At 35.4% G+C, this 19,090-nt stretch overlaps 1 protein-coding gene across 1 annotated transcript; it reads right to left on the reverse strand.

Moving 5' to 3' along the window:
• Positions 1-1,060: 1,060 nt before the first annotated feature.
• On the reverse strand, positions 1,061-13,265 carry LOC147286556 (HEAT repeat-containing protein). Its single transcript, XM_086242770.1, is given in 20 exon segments — positions 1,061-1,817; positions 3,460-3,571; positions 3,727-3,852; positions 3,944-4,084; positions 4,171-4,276; positions 4,359-4,554; positions 4,627-4,759; positions 4,846-4,963; positions 5,132-5,346; positions 5,445-5,597; positions 5,822-6,031; positions 6,124-6,198; positions 6,284-6,412; positions 6,655-6,729; positions 7,000-7,566; positions 7,650-7,820; positions 9,285-9,392; positions 10,533-10,711; positions 11,260-11,412; positions 12,950-13,265. Coding segments are annotated over 20 exon segments (3,543 nt in total). The 5' UTR covers positions 13,149-13,265; the 3' UTR covers positions 1,061-1,440.
• Positions 13,266-19,090: the final 5,825 nt, after the last annotated feature.

Below are 19,090 nucleotides of genomic sequence, written 5' to 3' on the forward strand. Positions count from 1 at the left end.
TGCATATTCGGACTGTTGCAAATGAAAGATTAATTGGACACTATTCATACATTCAATCCCACTGCAGCAATCGTTTTGGTGGGAAAATACATTCTCAATCTCATATAAATAGTCACCAAAGTTCTTGCATAGTGGAGGATATTTAATTTCTGAAACCAAATCAGAAACTAATACCAATAAGGTGGGAGTGCAGTAAGCAATGGTTGTTATTAGTGAGCATTCATACCCACTGTTAACAAGATAGTAGAAGAAACCATGGTATGACATTAATTAATAATATCAATCCTCCACCAATTTAGCAACCCCAATAGAGATGGTGAACAAGTGAAACCCACTAACTGCAGCATTGGTGAGGACCGGACCTGTCAGACTGACACTGCAGGTTTTGGCAGAAGCTTCCACCATTTTTACATGTGGGTGGCCTTAGCTCCCTTGCCACCCCAACACCAACCTCCAACATGCTATATGGTGACTGCAGTGTGGCAAGAGACAATACAAACTAAAATAAGTGGCAGTTGCCTCTATGCCTACCAAAAAAAATTGGTTGCCTTTGCTTGATTTTCTTGTAGTGCACACATCGACGACCATTTATACACTCCACCATGATCTATCTACTTGAGTTTGTGTTAGTCCTTTTATACAATGGGACAAGCCACAATCAGGTTTGTATTAGTCTTTTCGATAAGTGTAGCAGATTTGGGACAAGCCACAATCGCCAAGAATCCAATCAAACTCCTTTATATTAGTATTAGTATTAGATTTGTGTTAGTATATTATTCTGCAAGTTAAATTAGTGTGGCAGATTTGGCAGATTTGTATTAGTCCTTTTATATAATACTACTGCAATATTAGTGTTCAGATAATACTGTAAGTGGTTTTTTAATACCAAATTACCAACCCTATTCGGAAGCAAAAATAATGTTATTGACCATTATTCAACATTGGTTCGGACTGGCTTCACCTAGTGGCCATTTAACTTCTGGACAAATACTGATAGGCTTACCGAGGAGAGGTAAAGATCAATTTGTCTGGATTTGAAGCCCAAGAATTATGAATTTATTAAAAAATTGAGAATATATATATGATACGGGATTTATCAAAGGCTTATGGACCATAAAGCCTGGGTTTATGATAGGGCCAGCAATGCCGAATTGCTTACAATCAAGAAGATGTGTGCTGAATTGTCGACAAAATTCAATAGGTTGATCAATCCAATAAGCTCTACACTATAAAGTCAGAACAATAAAAATGCATTACAGATATTGCTCTTCCCTTCTTAAACTCTCTTTTCTATGAGGAAACCAAAAATAAATAAAAAAATAAAAGAATTCCTTGTATTCAGCAGACCACAACCTTGATATTGAGAACAAATGATCTTCACCTGAGATAAAAAGAGATGCAAAATGTACTCTTGCCACCCTTTCAGGAGAACCTCAAATTTTATTGGTTCTATTGAGTCTCCTCTTGGGTCTTTCCTTTGCCTCTGAGCATTTCAGTGAAATGCCCCCTCATGATGCGTCTTAATCTAGTGTCTTCTGCCGGTGGCAGTGGTACAGTCTTCAGGGACTCTGGCTCCGGTGGTGTTGTCTCAATACTTTCTTTCTTGCCCAGTAGCCCACCTTCACCAAAGAAACTACTAACAGAAGATGCAAGCCCAGCACCCATCACCTTACTGATAGTCTCAAAAGTTCCACCAGATCTCTCCTTCATTATAATTTCAAGAGCTTCCTTGTGTGCAGGATCCAGCGCATCATAGTCTTTCAACAAGTTCTGTATGGTAGGTAGGAGGAAGTCCCGAACACTAGTTGCTGAAATATCTGTATTAATTAACATAATTTGACACTGAACATCAGTAACAATTAAAAAAGTTGGAAATATTAAAAAACGAAAGTAGATGCAAATATAAACTTTGCTGACAATGAATTTAAATAATAGTGGGCCATCAACTAAGTAAGTCTGCACACAGATTGTCCCCAGCTCAGAAATCTGGGAAACTATAGTTTGGCAACTTGGTTTATGGTAGGAATTGTTAAGGCACCATCTGTTTTTACAAGCAACGTTTCTTCCCTATTCAGGGTATCCGATTAGTTCGCCAGAAAATGTAAAACTAGAAAAAAACTTTGGTTGTCTATACTAATGATTTCTTATAATGAGTCTCTAGTGAACATGACTTGCTTAAAACTGAGACAAATAGTTCTGTTTTTCTAAGTCTTGGGGCCTTTGTCATCTCAATCTAAATTAACCTAGAAATCAAAATACAAATTTATTTGCTTCAGAGTTCCCACAGCAACAAATGGCTGCGGGAACAACCATGTTTACGCAGTTTACTTATCCTTTCTTACTGCAAACAAAAGGCAAATTTCTAAAGCGCTCAACGCAACAGCAATTGCTTTATTTCGTAAAAGGAATCTCCAGCCACCTTCTAAAAGATGAAGAAGCAAAGGGTAAAGAGAAAAACTCTAGGACATTGCCATCTTAAACTTATACCAATTCAAAGGATATACCCACCAGCAACACAAACAGGATACTACATAATATATAATAGCAGCATTGCCAGATATTATTGCGACGCATGACATACCAATGACTGGAACATCTAACACGGGTATGGGATTATGGTTTGGGTGTGGGAGCAAAATTTTTCATGAAACATGCCAACTAATGGACTTATATAACAGGTTGCCAAAGAAATAATACAAGTAATACAACGTTATTTGTTTATTCCTACAAACTATATTATTTATATATATATGCACCTGTGCTACAAATAGTTCATCATCAATGAAAGTTCATCGTGACATATTCAGAAGAAAAGGGGGAGCAAAGGGAAACAAAGAAAAATATATATATATATATATATATATATATTACATAAACAACCCCTTGGATCCAGTGTGTTCAAGTAACAAAGTGAGATACTTGAATGATTTTTATTTTTTTGATTAATCAACAACTGTCTTCCGTGAGATTTGGACTCAGGACCTCCTCCCACAAAGGGGAGACTGAATGCCAGCACTAGACCAAATGGTCATTGGCAGATGCTTGAATGATTTACCGATAATCAAATGTTTTACCTATGTGTTCTCAGGTGGGTGATCCAGAAAACGCTATTGCACAACCAAAAACTACTTGGTATGCATGATTGCAAGCTTCGAAACATGAACATGGGATCATTTAAACACATTAAGTTTTTAAAAGTTTTACGTTTGTTTGCGTCCAAAAGAAGAATACCATCTTCACAATAAATAATAACAAAATGCATACTAAGTCTCTTTACATTCTGAAAGTAATCTCGGGTAATCAAAGAAAACTTATTTTGTAAGTTACCTAAAATTTGGACACACATGTCATGTTCTATTGAAATGAAGTAAATGTAGCTCAAAGTGAGGGAAAGCTAACAGAAAAGGAAAAAAAAAAAATAACAATATAGATAACATTTTGGTCTTGAGAAAAGAAAACCTGTAGCATCCAGAGCACGAATTGCCTCACAAAATGCATTGGCTCGCTCACGACGACGCATCATGTCACTTGCAGGTGGCGTGGCCGTTAGTTGAAAAATCTTGGATAAAAGATGTATATAATGTTAAAGAAACAAAGTAACCGATGGCTTAACAGTAGGATCCAATAGAATATTTCTGAATGGTCAAGCAAATAATATGTTTGTGCACATGAACACATTGCTGAAAAAGTACTAAAGATAATTTCCTGAGGAAGTATGTTGAGGATATAATCTTTAAGTCTATCCGTTGTATGTGGTACAGCAACTACCAATGCACGAACCACAGCAATTGTAGCTTCATGGGATCCATCTTCAAGAAAAGCATCCATTTGAACGCGTATCTTATCAACAATCTGGGAGGTGTTAAATTTGATCAGCCACATGTACGAGAACTGTTCCATTAAGATAGCCAATCTCTTAATTGCAGAAGGAAAAAATCCATACCATATCATTTTTAAAATGTTGGGCCACAGCTCCAAAGGCATCTATGCTTGCATACTTCACACTCAGGTTTTGGTCAGAGCCCAGAGTAACTAGGGCAGGCAAAATATGAGTAGATGCAACTTTTGCATCGATATATGGAACCTATTAAATGGACGCAGTCAATTAATTATTAGTTTTAAAGTCAGACGCATAAAGAATGAGGATTCCAAAATAATGACTAAACTTACAATGACTTTCAACAGATTGGCAGCATTAATTTTCATATCTATGTTGGAGCTGACAACCATCTCCCATAGTATATTAAATATCATACCATGATGATCCTCAAATGTGCTGCATTATGGAAAAGGCCTATCAGTCAAAACAGTAATCTACAAACAATTAGTTTTGAAAGGGTGTTTATTCCTTTACTAACCAAAAGAATCGGACAGCATCAACAATCTCATCAGTGCACTTTGTAGATTGATTTGCCACACCTTCAACTAATAGCTTTCTCAAGTACTCTGCTAATTGTTCATACTTGCTAGGAGCACCCAAAACACCAGCCAAGAGAAGAGGAAGGACACACATAGTAGCCAGTCTTTTAGCCACAGCTGTTCTCGGTCTCCAACCTGTTATATAGCAACAATTAAAGACCACACACTAATGTGAAAGGATATCAGAAACTCTTTGTATGTGGTCACCTTCGATTCTGGAATGGATTGCAGACGGGAAAAATGTCAAATCAGCATCTTCCCCAACGGCTACCAAGAATACAGGCAACATTATGTGTGTCAAATAAGAATCCCCAAAGTGATCTGATGCAGCCAACAAAAACTGCACTACCAGCATCTAGATCAGGAACAATTAAAAAGGCACTTGTTAATATGTAATATAAAAATCCACCAAAGATATAAAGATACCTTGGTAATTCGATTTCGCAAATTATCTTCTTTTGGAGGTAAAAAGCAGGCAAGCTGTATCAAATCAGGAAAGCAGTCGACATGTAACCACTCAAATGCAGGCAATAGAACATGTCCCCTAGCCAGATGATTAAATTTCTAATAATCAGTTATAATAAATCAAGATTTTCTATTTAAACAATATGATCATCTCAAGAAAAAAGGTTATGTTCTGTCAGAAAACCGAAGAGGAACCGTAAAAAAAACAAAAAAATATATAAAACGAAAAAGGATAAATGGAACTTACCCTGCATACAATTCAAGGAAAGATGTAGAAAATATTGTTCCAGTTGTTTCAGGATCAAAAGAAACTGGGCACATCTCAATTGCTTGCTGGTGCACATAAGGAAGCGTTTCCAATAGCATTCGTAGTAAAACATCAACATTCCAGCGTTCTCGTTCACCTAAAACATGAAGATGTGACTCCACAGACCCTTCAACCCCCGAAAGAGGAGGGCAACGCTGCCATGTCACCAGGATGTAAATTAAAGAAAGTATTATAAACAAGAAATGAAGCACCTCAGACACAAATGATTTAGTATAGTTAAACACAAACATACCTGAGCAGAGCTCAAAAGATGAGAGAGTAGAACTCTTAAAATATGGTCTAATTTGTTTCCCCACTTGATTACTGCAGGAACCAATTCTTTGAGTGTAGTTTCCACCACAACTCCAGAGGGATCACAGACCAATTGGAACATCAATTCCTCAACCTAAAATTAGATTAAATTAAATTGAATTAAACATTGTAGAAACTTTATCCTTTCCTACTTTATACATTTTCTTCATTGGCAGTCATCATATTATGATAAGGAGAAAATTCTCCATTCCCTAGACCTTGTGTCATCAACCTGTTCTAGAGCTTACATTGTAGCCATTTCTGTCAAGTCAGAATTCCTCTCCATGAGAGCCTCTGAAGCATATTAGTGAGGCTGACCTTGAAATATTTGTCCATATTTGGAAAGAGTGGAAGCAGCAATGCAAGATTATGTGCAGCAGCCTCCCGGACAACAGTTGCAGCATCTTCTATCAGTTGTTGAACAATAGACAAAATAAGAGAATCACGGATCTCAGGTCGGACAAATTCTGCAAGCTCTCCACATGATTGAGCAACTAACAGCCTGCGCTCCTCATACATATGATTTATCTGCAACCCATAAACGAGAGAAATGAAAACCAAAGTTATTAAAGAGACGATGGTTAAAGAAGGTCCCCTGCAAAATTGAGGCTCAAACTTACTTGCTCCCAACACTGTGGAAGCAATTCTGTTTCTGTTCTCATCTCTCCAACATTCTTAGCAAGGCTAACACATGCCTGAAACACAGTTGGAAGATTCAGGAACAAGTGAAAAACAGGGAGCTAATTACAACATAATGTAGTACTTTGAACAATAGCCTACATCCATGATAATTCTTCTCTGTTGCACATCTGGACGTTTGATTAGATTAAACAGTGTGTGGGTCAAGGAATCTCGAGTGCTGCTATCTGGATGGCGCTCAATCGCACACATGATCAGGGGAAGAAGTTCCTTTGGATATATTACAGAAAAAAGTCAAAACCTTTCATTAAAGGATTCATATGTAGTAACTGAATATACACGTACAAATATAAGAGATATTTTAAAGTTAGAGCATCCAACCAAAACCAAATGGCAATGGGTGGAGGGGCCCAGGATTTTATATATATTAACAAAAATATGCAAGGCTTCAAATACCTGATGTGGGATTTTATGTTTTCAAAAATATATATTAACAAAAATGAAAAACAAACCTCACGATGGTTGATCAAAACATAAGGAACAATCTTGGGCAAGGCATCAGCAAGGATCTGAATGGTCTCTAGGCCCTGTCAAAGCATAAACATATACTTAAATGTGGGTGTAATACATTCCAGATCAAAGAAGGCAGAGCCAAAAGAAAAAAGGAAAAGAGGGGGTTGGGCAAGGTTCCAAAGCTTTTAAATTCATTCTGTATAAGGAGTTCTATCATTTAGAATGGGGCACCATCCAAAAAGAAGAGAAAAAGGGGTACCCCAGGGTCGGCATGAAAAGAATGAACCCATATGTGCCCACAGCCAAACCCAGCAGAAGACAAAAACAAAGTTCAAGGAACTTGCCCTTTTCTCCGGAACAGTTTCAGCACTAAGATCCTCTGGCGTTAGATGTAGGCTGCTGCCTGATGATGGTTCACCATTTTGTTTGGAGACACTTTCACCATTCGCCAAGGTACCACTATCATTTGAAGGACCCGTGGAAAATTCTTGTGATACTTCCTCAGATTTAACTACATTGGCATCAAAAGTTTGAGCAACCATTGATTGATCATCTTCCTTTTCCACAATTCTTGATGCTACATCAACTGGACGTGTGCTTACACTTTTATCTTCATCCATAACAACAACTTTTTCTTCCATTTGCATAGACTCTTTCTCAAAATGGGTGGAATCTACAAAATCAGGAGCATTTGCGTTTTTGGATTTTAAACTTTGTAGTTCCATCTGCAGTGATTTTATTTCTTCCTTGTATCTTTCCAAGGACAGGGATTGGACATGATCAACATCACCAGCTACTATATTTCGTCCAGAAAGAGATCCTGCAATGTGCATTTTCAATGCAGTGACTTCAGCTCTACAATCATTGAGCTCCTTTCTTTGGTTCTCCAAGGACTGCTTCAAAACTTGTACCTGAAACGAAGAGTGTATTATTTTGTTAAATATGAATCTTTATCGGACAGCAGCTCACGATGCAATGTAGTAAGGGGACTTACAAGGTTCTCTTTGTCTTTAAGGTCCTTCTGAAAACCTTCAAATGATTTGTTTAGTGCACTAATCTGACCTTCAGCCAAATCTTTATTTTTAAGCAAGCACATTTTTTCATGATTCAGCCTCTCATTTTCTTTCGATAACGACTCATTTTCTCGAAGCATGGAAATTTTCTCCTGCATGATTATATTATGTTGAATTTAGTACAAGAAACACTATAGTCAAAGTCACAAAGTATTAATAATGTAACTTCAATTCTTAAGACTCAAGAAACATCAAGCAACCTATAAAGTGAAATATACTGTGCAAGTATCTATGACAAGTTTTCTTGCAATCAGAAATCTAATGCTAGGAAAAAGCACTTTTCATATTGAGAGATAATTTATATGAGCAAATGTAGGGGAAAATCCACAGCCCACAAATCTAGAGATCGATATGCTCATACCCCAAGGCTGTAGAAAATGATTTTCTTATTGACATAATAAATCTTCTTTAAATATCAAAAAGTTAAAGAGATTGGTTTTTTTATGACAGTTATCTCACATATCCAAAGTGCTAAATATTGATAATATAGAATAGCAAAAGTCAACAACATCTAGTTATAAATTAATTTCTGAGTGATACATGCTTTTATTAATGAAATATGGAGGAATGGCTCATAATCATTCTATTTATCAATATAATCAAAACAATTACATATCAGTGTTCTCCCTCACTTGCCCTACAGTTCTCCCTCACTTGCTCTGATGATTTCTCAGTGAACCATTAAATCCCTCTCCTTTCTAATTTCATAAATCTATGTACATAGATGTCTACACAAATCTATACATATCAGTGTAAACTCACTTTTTCTTTCTCTATGAAAAATCATCTTCTTTCTCTCTCTTAAACTATCTGCTTTTTTTCTGTCTCTAAAACTCCCTCTCCATTATTGATGTATTATGGGTGTGTACTTATTCTTTGATCCAAAAATGAATAGGTAATTCTGGATCTGTCTTTGTTTTCAGATGAGTTTGGTTGAATTGGATCTAAACCCAATTCTAATATTATGATGCATTCATATTTGGATTCTCAAAGTTGGGAGACATCGATGCCATGAAAACTTGGTACTGATCCAAGAGGGCAGTTGAATTCACTTGCGATGATAAGCAAACTAATCAGTCTTTGATTTTGGGTTGCATGGTCAAATCAAAATATTTCGAGCTTGCAGATAGATTCTATGAAAAAATGGTCTAATCAGAGCCAGGACTCATGCTAACTTGCCTATATTGGAAAATATATCAGAGAGCTAAGAGGAGAAGCTCTGGTCAAGTTAACATGTTTTAGAGTAATGTTAGGTGTCGGTGGAAGATTAATGAGAAGATGACTGAGATGGTTGTGAGAATTTCTTCTAAGATGTATTATTGAGTACAAGATGACTTGTTGGCTAATTTATCAATGAGGGGCAATTTCATAGAAGATGCATATATCTAATATCTATCATGATGTACAAATTCAAATTCTAGTTTTCAAAAAAGGTCAAAATCAATTTCTCATTTTCATTTTACAAAACAGTTTAAAAAAAAAAAAAAAAACATTTTGCAAAACGTCACCAGACGGGCCCTAAGAAATTTGGCTACATCACATGTTTCAAGAAATACCTCAGCAGCCTCTGTAGTGGATGAAAGATACTGATAATAATAATGGCGCAAGGCATCTGATACGCATGCAGGTGAGTTCTGCCAAACGTCTAGATTCTGGTCTGTGACCTGGGGAGAAATTATTGACAGGTTATGATAAGTTTAGTCGAACAGAGTATGATAACATGTCAAAATTAGCCACAGAAATGAAGTGACAATCACACCACATTCACCTGATGCAAAGGTTTTAGAAATTAATGAGCCTCCAAACAGGTCAATCTAGCACCATATTTCATTAAAATAAAAAATTTAAAAAAATTCAATGTCACTGCTTACTGCAATAAACAGATCAGATTGCGTATCCTATCTAGTAAAACTTTTTCATTTTTCATTTTTTTTTCCTAAATCTATTTGCGTTGTTTTTTTTTTAATCAAATAAAGCAGGTATTATGTATCCATGTGCAACATACCCAAAAAAAATTATAACTACTTAGTCATCGTCATTAATACAAAGAGAGAGATAGAGAAGGCAATACATTTGGTGATAGTGAAAATATAACCATCTAATCATCCTCAAAACTCCCCATCAAATTCGACATCAAAGAAAAATCCTCATCAAATAGGTGGTCAATTTGTCACAGATTTTGAACCAAAACTTATAAATTTTTGGATGATGATGTTCCCCTAAAGAATTGACCAGAAATAGTATTTCCCACTTCAACAACTTAGGCATCATATGTCTACAAACTGCACGGCATCATGTGCCTCCACAACACAAAGAAGTCACTTGCCTTCAAGAAAGGACTAAGGTGGGAATCACGTGCCTCACCACAAATATGGCCTCAAAAAAAACATATGTATATTTTAAATGTCTGGACAGGCATCAATAACCAAACAACTTAAGCACCAATCAACAACCAAAAAAACCTATGAAACAAAATATTTCTAACTTGGAATTATGATTACAATATTCTCTTGCTTTCCAGCATGCATATTAAATCCGGTATAATTTGTTAAGATTTCTTATCCAGTTCCCCTAGTAAGACAGCCTGTTTTTACAGCTGCAAGTCTGCAACCACTATAAAATTTAATCGTTTTAGTCTTCTAAAGGTGGTTGAATTCAATTCATAAACAATGTGTGGCACAAATAAGAAATGACTAAATGAGTCATCTTTTCTCATATACGAATATCAAGGAGAGAAAAGAACAGAAAAAAAAAATTAGGACAAGGAGAGAAAAATATAATTAAGCATTCATAGTGTCCCATACCTCTTCAAAAAACGTCATTGCAGTAAGCCGGTATCCTGCTATAAGCAAATATTCTTTTATAGCACAGTTAAGATCTCGACGTTCATTATCCTTCAATGGACCCAAATCAGAGAAAGAAACATCGCTCTTTTTCCGCTGAAATTGTGGTCCATTATTTTCAGAAATACTGGCATTTGACTCTGAATCCAACATTTGGGAGAAAGTCAAAAAACAACAAAAATTTTGTGTTTTAATAGTAAAGGAGAATATTGTACATACAGTGAGTCACATTTTCCCACTGTTTACAGGTGCAATACAGATTCTAGACAAAACAATTTCTATGAATGATAACGAGAAAAAAAAAAAAAAAAAGAACTGGTGTCAGTCTCCAGCATTGACATGGATGTTTTAGTATGGTTTTCTAGAAAACTGAATCCCAGTACAACTAGGGCACAGGCATGGATGTGCATATTCAGAATCACAAAAGCAACAAAGGGGTACCCTAGTTATTTTACCTAAGAACCTCACTATCAGCTTGCCTATGGCTTTATGGTCGCTCTACATGACAACTTACGTTCACTGATTTAATAACCATAAAGCATCTACTCCTTATAAATGCACAGTTACTAAGTACAAAATTATGCAGCAAACAATATAATATTGACTACAATATAGAAAGATGTGTACTAATAGAAGCTGAAACATACAGAAGAATACAATTTGAAATGCTGCACAGAAGGAAAATTACCTCTACATTCATTTACAGGTGATTCTGCTCTCTTCTGCAATTCAGTCTTGAATTTCAAAATGTCCTCTCGGGCTAAGCGAAGCTCATATTCACTAATCGCTAATTTTTCTTCTACTGCTTCTTTCTCCTCTAGCAAACTTTGAGGATCTGCAACTGCATTTCAAAAATGAATGCAGCAGAAAGGATTAGTAATGTTCCAATAGGGAGATATTAAGTATTGAGATTTCAGGAGTGGGCTGCAAGAATCAAGCTCCAATTATCAATTCATGTAGAAGAGGCATGAAAACTATGATAAGTAGAATAAAATTATGATATCATCACCACTACCTGGAATCCAATAATTAAGATGTGCAAAGAGAACTAGGATCAAACATTTGTCTATTAGTGATTCAGTTCTGTCACTGTATTGAGAAAGTTCAACATAGGCTCTATCTTTTCCTTCTTTTTCTTTCTTTTCAGCTTAGCTTTCTGTTAGTAGGCTTGTTTTTGTTGTTTGTTTTTTGTTTGTAGTTTAGGCTCTTTTTGGTTTGCTTTGGGTGTTGAAATTGTTGTAGGCTGTCTTAGCTTTCTATTTTTCTGTTGTGTGCTGCTAAGAGAAGCTTTCTTTTTTCATTTTCTTACTAAATGGGCCCTCTGGTACTTTGGAAACACAAATCCAGAAAATTTCACAACCCCTCCCCCACTTTACAGTTGAGCTTAGAGGATGCAGGATGCAAGAGATTGATGGGATTCCTTTATTGTAACTTTCCAAAAGAAAATAGGTTGTTCCTTTTGTTTCTCTTACTTTGAAATTTTGGGATTTGAGGGATTAACTTGTAAAACAAAGCATACTTAAATCTTCTTACATAAGTTCTCTGATTAAGGATCAAACTCAGCTGCCAAAACTTGTTGTTTGTTCCATTTCTCACAAATTTATATTTAGATTTTGGAAATGTAAAATTGCTTATGAATGATAACCAAATGCACCAAAGAAGCTTGGGTCCAAAATACTATATATGCCTCCAGAACAAAGCCATCAAGATATTCATATTCAGGTCTCACAGCCCTAGCAGCAGAAAGGAGAGGCAGTATAGTTACGCACCCACCCACATACTCACGCTTTTGGCTGCATTATACAAATATGCATTCCTTTTTCTACAAAAAGTAGTTTCACCAATTCGATAACATTCTACACTATTTGCTTTCTCAGTTCTCACCTTACTAGAGACTAATTTCTAGCATACATATAGTTGAGAAACTGATGTTGAATTATGCAAACCATTTGGGTCACCACCTCTCCTTTATAAAGTGCTACCTGATGGTTGAAGTAGCCCATTTGGGCACCTAATCAAAAGCATTCCCAACACTTTCTAAGTTCAGTAACTAGTTACCAATATTACTTGTACCTCAAACAAACAAAACTTAGTTCTAGTTTCTCCAAAAAATTGCCGTCAGCAAAAGCTTTTCAAAGCAACAAATAACAATTCAAACGGTCACTTATCAAATAAAGGATCATTCAAAAACAGACCAAGTATAAGATCACAAGCGCGCCAATTTGGTGCCTTTGAGAATGCCATGACATCAGAGCAGAAAACTCAATTCCAAATCTACTCCTCCCCAAATTTCTCAAATTCTCGAATTTCAACCAAAAGGGAACAAAGACATTGCAACAGCCAATTCAAACAAATTCAGAATCGCTGCACCGACTAACCTCGGAGAGAGTTGAAGCGAGAGATCTGATCGGGAGGGAATTGGGAAGAGTTGGAGAAGAAGTCCTTGAGGCGAATGGCCTGGTCGTCTCTGCCATCATCGAGAAGCTCGTGGAGCAGCTCGAACGCCGTGAGCAAGTAGTTCTCCTCCAGCAGAAAATTCACCACGCAATTACAGAGCGACGACCTCTCCACGTCCATCGAAGCTCCCACCTATAATCCACAAACTTTAACACGACACCATTGAAGAACCACACCGAAGCAGATCGACAATCTCTCTCTCTCTCTCTCTGCGTGTTTTGATTCTCACGAGGCTCAGTCCTGATCGAATCGTTGAGAGGAAGGACCGAAGGGAAGATGGGGGATTCGCTGCTACGCATCAGCACTACTATCCTTGCTCCTCTATTAACTTGAACCGTTGATCTTGTTGGTGTGTACTGTCAACCGTCGATCTACTGACTTCAGATCTATTTGAGTTTCATACAGCACGTGGATTTTGCATGGAAGTCTGGTGCATCGCTACCAATGTCAACGGTTGACCTTCCAATAAATTCCACCGCTACTACCAAAAGAACTAATGAAATAATAAATAAATTAGAGAAACAAAAGAAATAGACACTGTTTAAAAAGCCCTTTACAAACTTCACATTTACATTGATAAAGAACTCACCTTTAAATGTCTTTGTTGGATCCAGTTTTGAGTTAATTTGAACTTTCAATACCCCTTGTAAGCTCGTGTAATTGTTGAGAACAACTTCAGTGGGGACAAACGTGCCAACTCATCATGCTGAGTGGCACAGCCATTCACTTAAAATTTGACATTTGTTTAGCTTTAATTACCATTTTTCTCAACTTGGAATTAAAAAATAAAAAACAAATCAAGAACCTGTTGGAACTAACAATTGAAAAGCCACGTGCCACTTCCTTGACTTGGCCACATGCCATATTTCGACCACGTGCCATATTTCGGCCACGTGACGTGTGCCATATTTCGACTAAGATTCATCTAGTCTCGACCAAAACAAAGACCTCAGTTGAAGTCGACAAACAACAATCAGGCCGAGGCAACGAGGCAATCCGAGAGAATCTTGTGATGTCATACAAGGGGACAAGCTCTGAAAAGTGACACTATCATACTACTATTCCAGTTGGGAAAAAAACAAGATGTGACATGCATAAAGTTGACGATAGTACGAGTAGGTCGGGCAAATAATGATCAAAGTGGGCCTTACATGTGTAAGGCATCACCAAAAAGGCAACCTGAAAACCCTAATCCACAAAGCACTATAAATGCCAAGCTATTGAAGGAATGAAGGCATCATCAAATCCCCCCACAAAACTCAAATCCCAAAGCAGAAGTTCTTTAAATATTCAAAGTCTTTCTTTGTCTTGTTAATCTATTTTCTTCACTGTTTTGGCTTTTAGGTAGTCATCTTTCCTTAAAAGTACTGTAAACCTTTTTCATGAACAGTAAGAAAGAGTTATTGTTCTTTACTGTTTTGATTTAAGTTGAAGGTGGTTTAATACTTAGATCTGTAATGTTTTGTCTTTATTTCTCTTGTTCTTTTGGATAGTTAAAGCTTTCTTTTATTTTATGGGTATTGCACGTTGGTTAATCTATCTACTTCTCAAATCCAAATATTTGCGAAAAAAGTTTGTAGTTGATGACTTGTAAATACACTGGAAGATGTTAGCCAGCGCCGACAATGCAAGGCGTTGGTGAAGATGCCGTCAATGACGACGCCACTGGTAAGGAGGAGTGGATGGGTGCCACTGAAGTTCTTCTCGGTGATAAATAGACCTAGTAAACGGGTTGTGTTTTGCGAGTTAGGGTTAAACATGACACGATAAAACCCATTGAGCTACGGGTGACTAAAACACGAACACGACACAAATATAAACTAGTGAACACGACACTCGTGCATTTCACCTGTTTAAAAATAATAAATTATTATTTTTTAAACAAAATTATAATTAATTCCCAGATTGTTAACATTAATGCCTACCACTAGTGTTCTGGAAAATAAACATAGGCCCCTGGTGAAATGGCAATTAGGAAAATTTCTTCACTTACCTAATTAAAGAAGAAGAAGGAGCAGTGGGAGGGTAGGAGTTGAAATATGGAGATTTGGAAACATCATGGTTTGATTGATAAAGGCAAAGAGCACTACAAATAAAAATCTCATACTGTCCTAAAATCTCTTTTTGGGGTATGTTGTGTTTATTTTTCTCACTTGAGACTTGAGAGAGTGGGCTATGAGTCTGGGAGATGTTGTTTCTAGTCTTCGCCGTCATCGCCAATTGACTTATGGGGATGGTGAAGTTGCCACAATGAACAACCTCAACCACCAGTCAGCCTCCCTACCACAAATCCCAACTCTGTGGGCTCTTCCGAGACCCCACCGATCCCAAACCGAGACTTCACCAAGAGACAGAGAGGGTGAGGTAACTGAGGTGAGGCGAGACAAGGCTGAACTCGATGGAGGCTGAGGGTCGAGAGGGAGAGATCGTAGAGAGAGAGAGGGAGAGAGAGAGATTGCAGAAAGTTGAGAGACATAGAGGATGAGGTCATTATGGTGAGGCGTAGAGGCTGTTTTGTTAGATGTGATAAAGTGACATAAATGCCCTTTTCTTAATGGATGACCCACGAATTCACTAGATACGACCCGTTATCTTAACGGGTCACTAACGGGTGACATTAATATCAACCCAGCTCGATAAGCTCCAACCTGAACAAGAAATTTTCGTGTCGTTTTGAGTTGTGAGCATTTTTGCCTGGTCTAGTGAGAATGAGTGGGTTGGTTCTTAATTTATTTTTTTATTTTAATTATTTCTTTTAATTTTAATTTGAGAGAGAAATAAATAAAAGCAGTAATTAAAGTTAATTAAGTGGCAAGTTTCAAGTGGAAGGTAGTGCCACTCAGCATGGTGAGTTGGCAAGTAACTCCCCACACAAGTTTTTCTCCTAATTATTAGTTATGAAGTTTGTAGTACACAATATATAATTATTATTTACAAAACTATTATTTTGACATAATTATCAAAAGTTGTTGATCAATGTTAAAACATGGGCATTAATTGAGTATTCTAATGCTCGACAAAAACAAATCATTTGGTTACTTACAACATAACACTAACATTGGGAAATTGGGCTAGCTAGCTATTTTCTTAGCTAACTGACCCACATAAATAAACACATTGCAATGCTTATTAATCTAGCTCATTCTTAGCTCATAAAGAGCTATTCACCACTCAAGTATAAGCGATCTTGGCAAAAATATGATTGCATCCTATTGAAAGACTTGAGGACAAAGCAATTAGACCACTATAAAAGGAAGCTCACAGAACAATTTTTAGGAGCTCTCCCTACACACGCCCACTCCAACAACTAATCAATTCAACCCAGCAACTTCTATAATGTTTTAGTTTTCACAGTGTTTTAAAGCTCTCTTTGTATTAATTTACTTTTATATTTTCGTCAAGTTCTTAGCCCTTTTAATATTTTCTTCATAGTTTTTTCTATGTATTTCATTTGTTGCTTTACTAAGATTGAACTTTCTCTTAGTACCAATTTAAATTAATGTCATCTTTCATTAGTTTTCAATCAAATCTCATTGCTCTTTTATTTATTTTTCTTGTTTATTCATGTTCAAAGTCCTAATCAATCCTAGGCAAGAAAATAATCTATATAAGTTCTCCTTTCCATTTCCTATCGCACAATAGTTGGTTAGAATTTAGATTTTTAATTTGACACAATATTACATTTTATTTTTATTTTTGCATTAAATATTATCTTTTTCTATACTTTTTTATTCCTAGCCGAATAGTGGCATACCTGCATTCACGTCTAAGGTCGGAAAGCTCACCACACTTACGACGAGGAGTGTTGTGGTCGATCTCGGCTATGCACGTGACCTCTCGGATTTTTTCCATGACAAAATATCAATATTGCAAAAAAAAAAAAAAAATCAACCAAATCATAAATATTTAGCAATCTAACTATGATCAAATAAATAGACAATATTATATTTCGATAAATACATGTAAATGGTTTTTATTATGATGAAATGGTTAAAAGATTCTTGATTTGAGAGATTTTTTATAAAGATAACCTTTGAAGTGAGGTCTAAAAATGAATCGCGCGGTTCGAATTATGAGATTACATCGTATTGTGGGCCTAAAAGGGTAGTTTGTTTCGTATTAAATTACTAATTAGTTAATTTTAGAGCATTTTTATATATATAATGCAAAACACTCTATTTGATATACTGCATGTCCATAATTAATTAAAATGTCAAGTAAATTTTTATATTAATGGAGGGTATAGCACTAACTCAACAATCTATTATATTTTTTTAGATTAAAATGATTTAAAACAAAAATAACAAAAGAACACGTTCTTTAATTGGTGAAAGTTTCCCACCAACTACCCATGTACTCCACAATGAAAAAACAAATCAACTGTTGCACAATAAAAAATACTTTTGGCATGTGTATGAGCGCGTGTTGAGAATATAATGAGTTTTAAGTTTTCATGTATATTCAATTAAAGAGAAAATTACAGATTTGGTCCACTTATTTTATACCTAGTTCAATTTTGGTTCACGATCTTTTTTAAGTTCTGTTTTTGTTTACTAATTGTTTCATTTGTTCAATAAAGGTCCAGATTTGTGACTTTAAATCCTTTGGGTAATGTTTTCTTCAATTATAATTGAAGTATAAGTTATATTTCATCATTTCTTAGTCATAAAAACAAATTTGGAGTATTAGAATCTAAGAGAATTAAGATTTGGTGAGGTTTGAAAAATTGACAGTTTCAGGTATCCTACTTTGGGGTTAATTATTTTGAGTTTTAGAACTCTAATTTGAATGATCTTTATATGGTTGTAAAGAAGAAATGCATAGCTTCAAAATAAGTATATGTTTGCTGAATTTTGGTGAGATTTGATAAGGCAAATGGCATGCCAAATTTGAGAAAAAAAATCTGGACCTTTATTGAACAAATTGAACAATTAGTGGACCAAAACATAACTTAAAAAAGATTGTGGACCAAAATTGAATTAGGTATAAAATAACTTGACTAAATCTGTAATTTCCTCTTCAATTAAACCTTATATTTTATTTTTCTTTTTACTAGAGGTTTGAGGGTGTAGTGTATATATATACATTTATAAACACTTTTGTAGACTTTTTTTAAGTAATTAACATACTTTTGCAAAATTTATAAATTTTCACAGAGTTCTACAGAGTTTAGAGAAATTCTTAAAAATCTGCTGGAGAGAGATCGGATTTATAATAACTTTGAAATACACATAAAAGTCTTTTAAAGTCTATTAAAATCTATCATTAAATGAATTCCATAAAAATCAATGACTTTTTAAATACACATAGATTTTTACAGACTTTTTAAAAGTCTTTAAAAGTTTTAATTGAATACTATACGATTTTTATGACTTTTATAAACTTCTTAAAATTCTTAATTGAATACATATAAATTTTAACATACTTTTTTAAAGTTTTAATTGAATACCACATGATTTTTTAACTTCACAAAAATCTTTTAAAATCCATATACAATTATGGTTGCACTTTTGTATATTATTAGGTGTATGAGGTACGTCTTGTTTGTTTAAAAATAAGTTTTAATTAATTGAAAGGAGTTCTAATAAGTAATAATGATAGAAATAATTCAATGTGATTTACAATAGGCAATAAATTCCATATTTTGTATGTGTATTATTTTATAAATATTTAATATATAAGCATAGCAATTAGATCCTATAAAATTGAACTTATTATATATATATTTTTGGTTACAAAGGGAGGAGGCCAAGGAAAGAGGCCTAGAGGGGGGAGGGGGGATCGAAACCCGATGAGGTGGGGGCAGCACAACTTCTTGGCCAACTGGCCTACCCCATATATTATTTTTCATTGTCTATTCATTCAATAACAATTACACAACCAAATAATTTTTTATTTGATTAATTTTTTACGTAGATGAGCTTTAAAAAGTGATCTAAAAAATGAATGATTGCGATTATAATCCTACACTAATATAGTTTTAATTGATTAGATTATATGATATCATGACACAATTAAGGGAATGAAGGGATTAGTAGAGGATGCAAATCGATCCATAGTCA

This window comes from Dryas octopetala, chromosome 4 (assembly GCF_963921425.1).
Source record: "Dryas octopetala chromosome 4, drDryOcto1.1, whole genome shotgun sequence".
NCBI lineage: Eukaryota > Viridiplantae > Streptophyta > Magnoliopsida > Rosales > Rosaceae > Dryas > Dryas octopetala.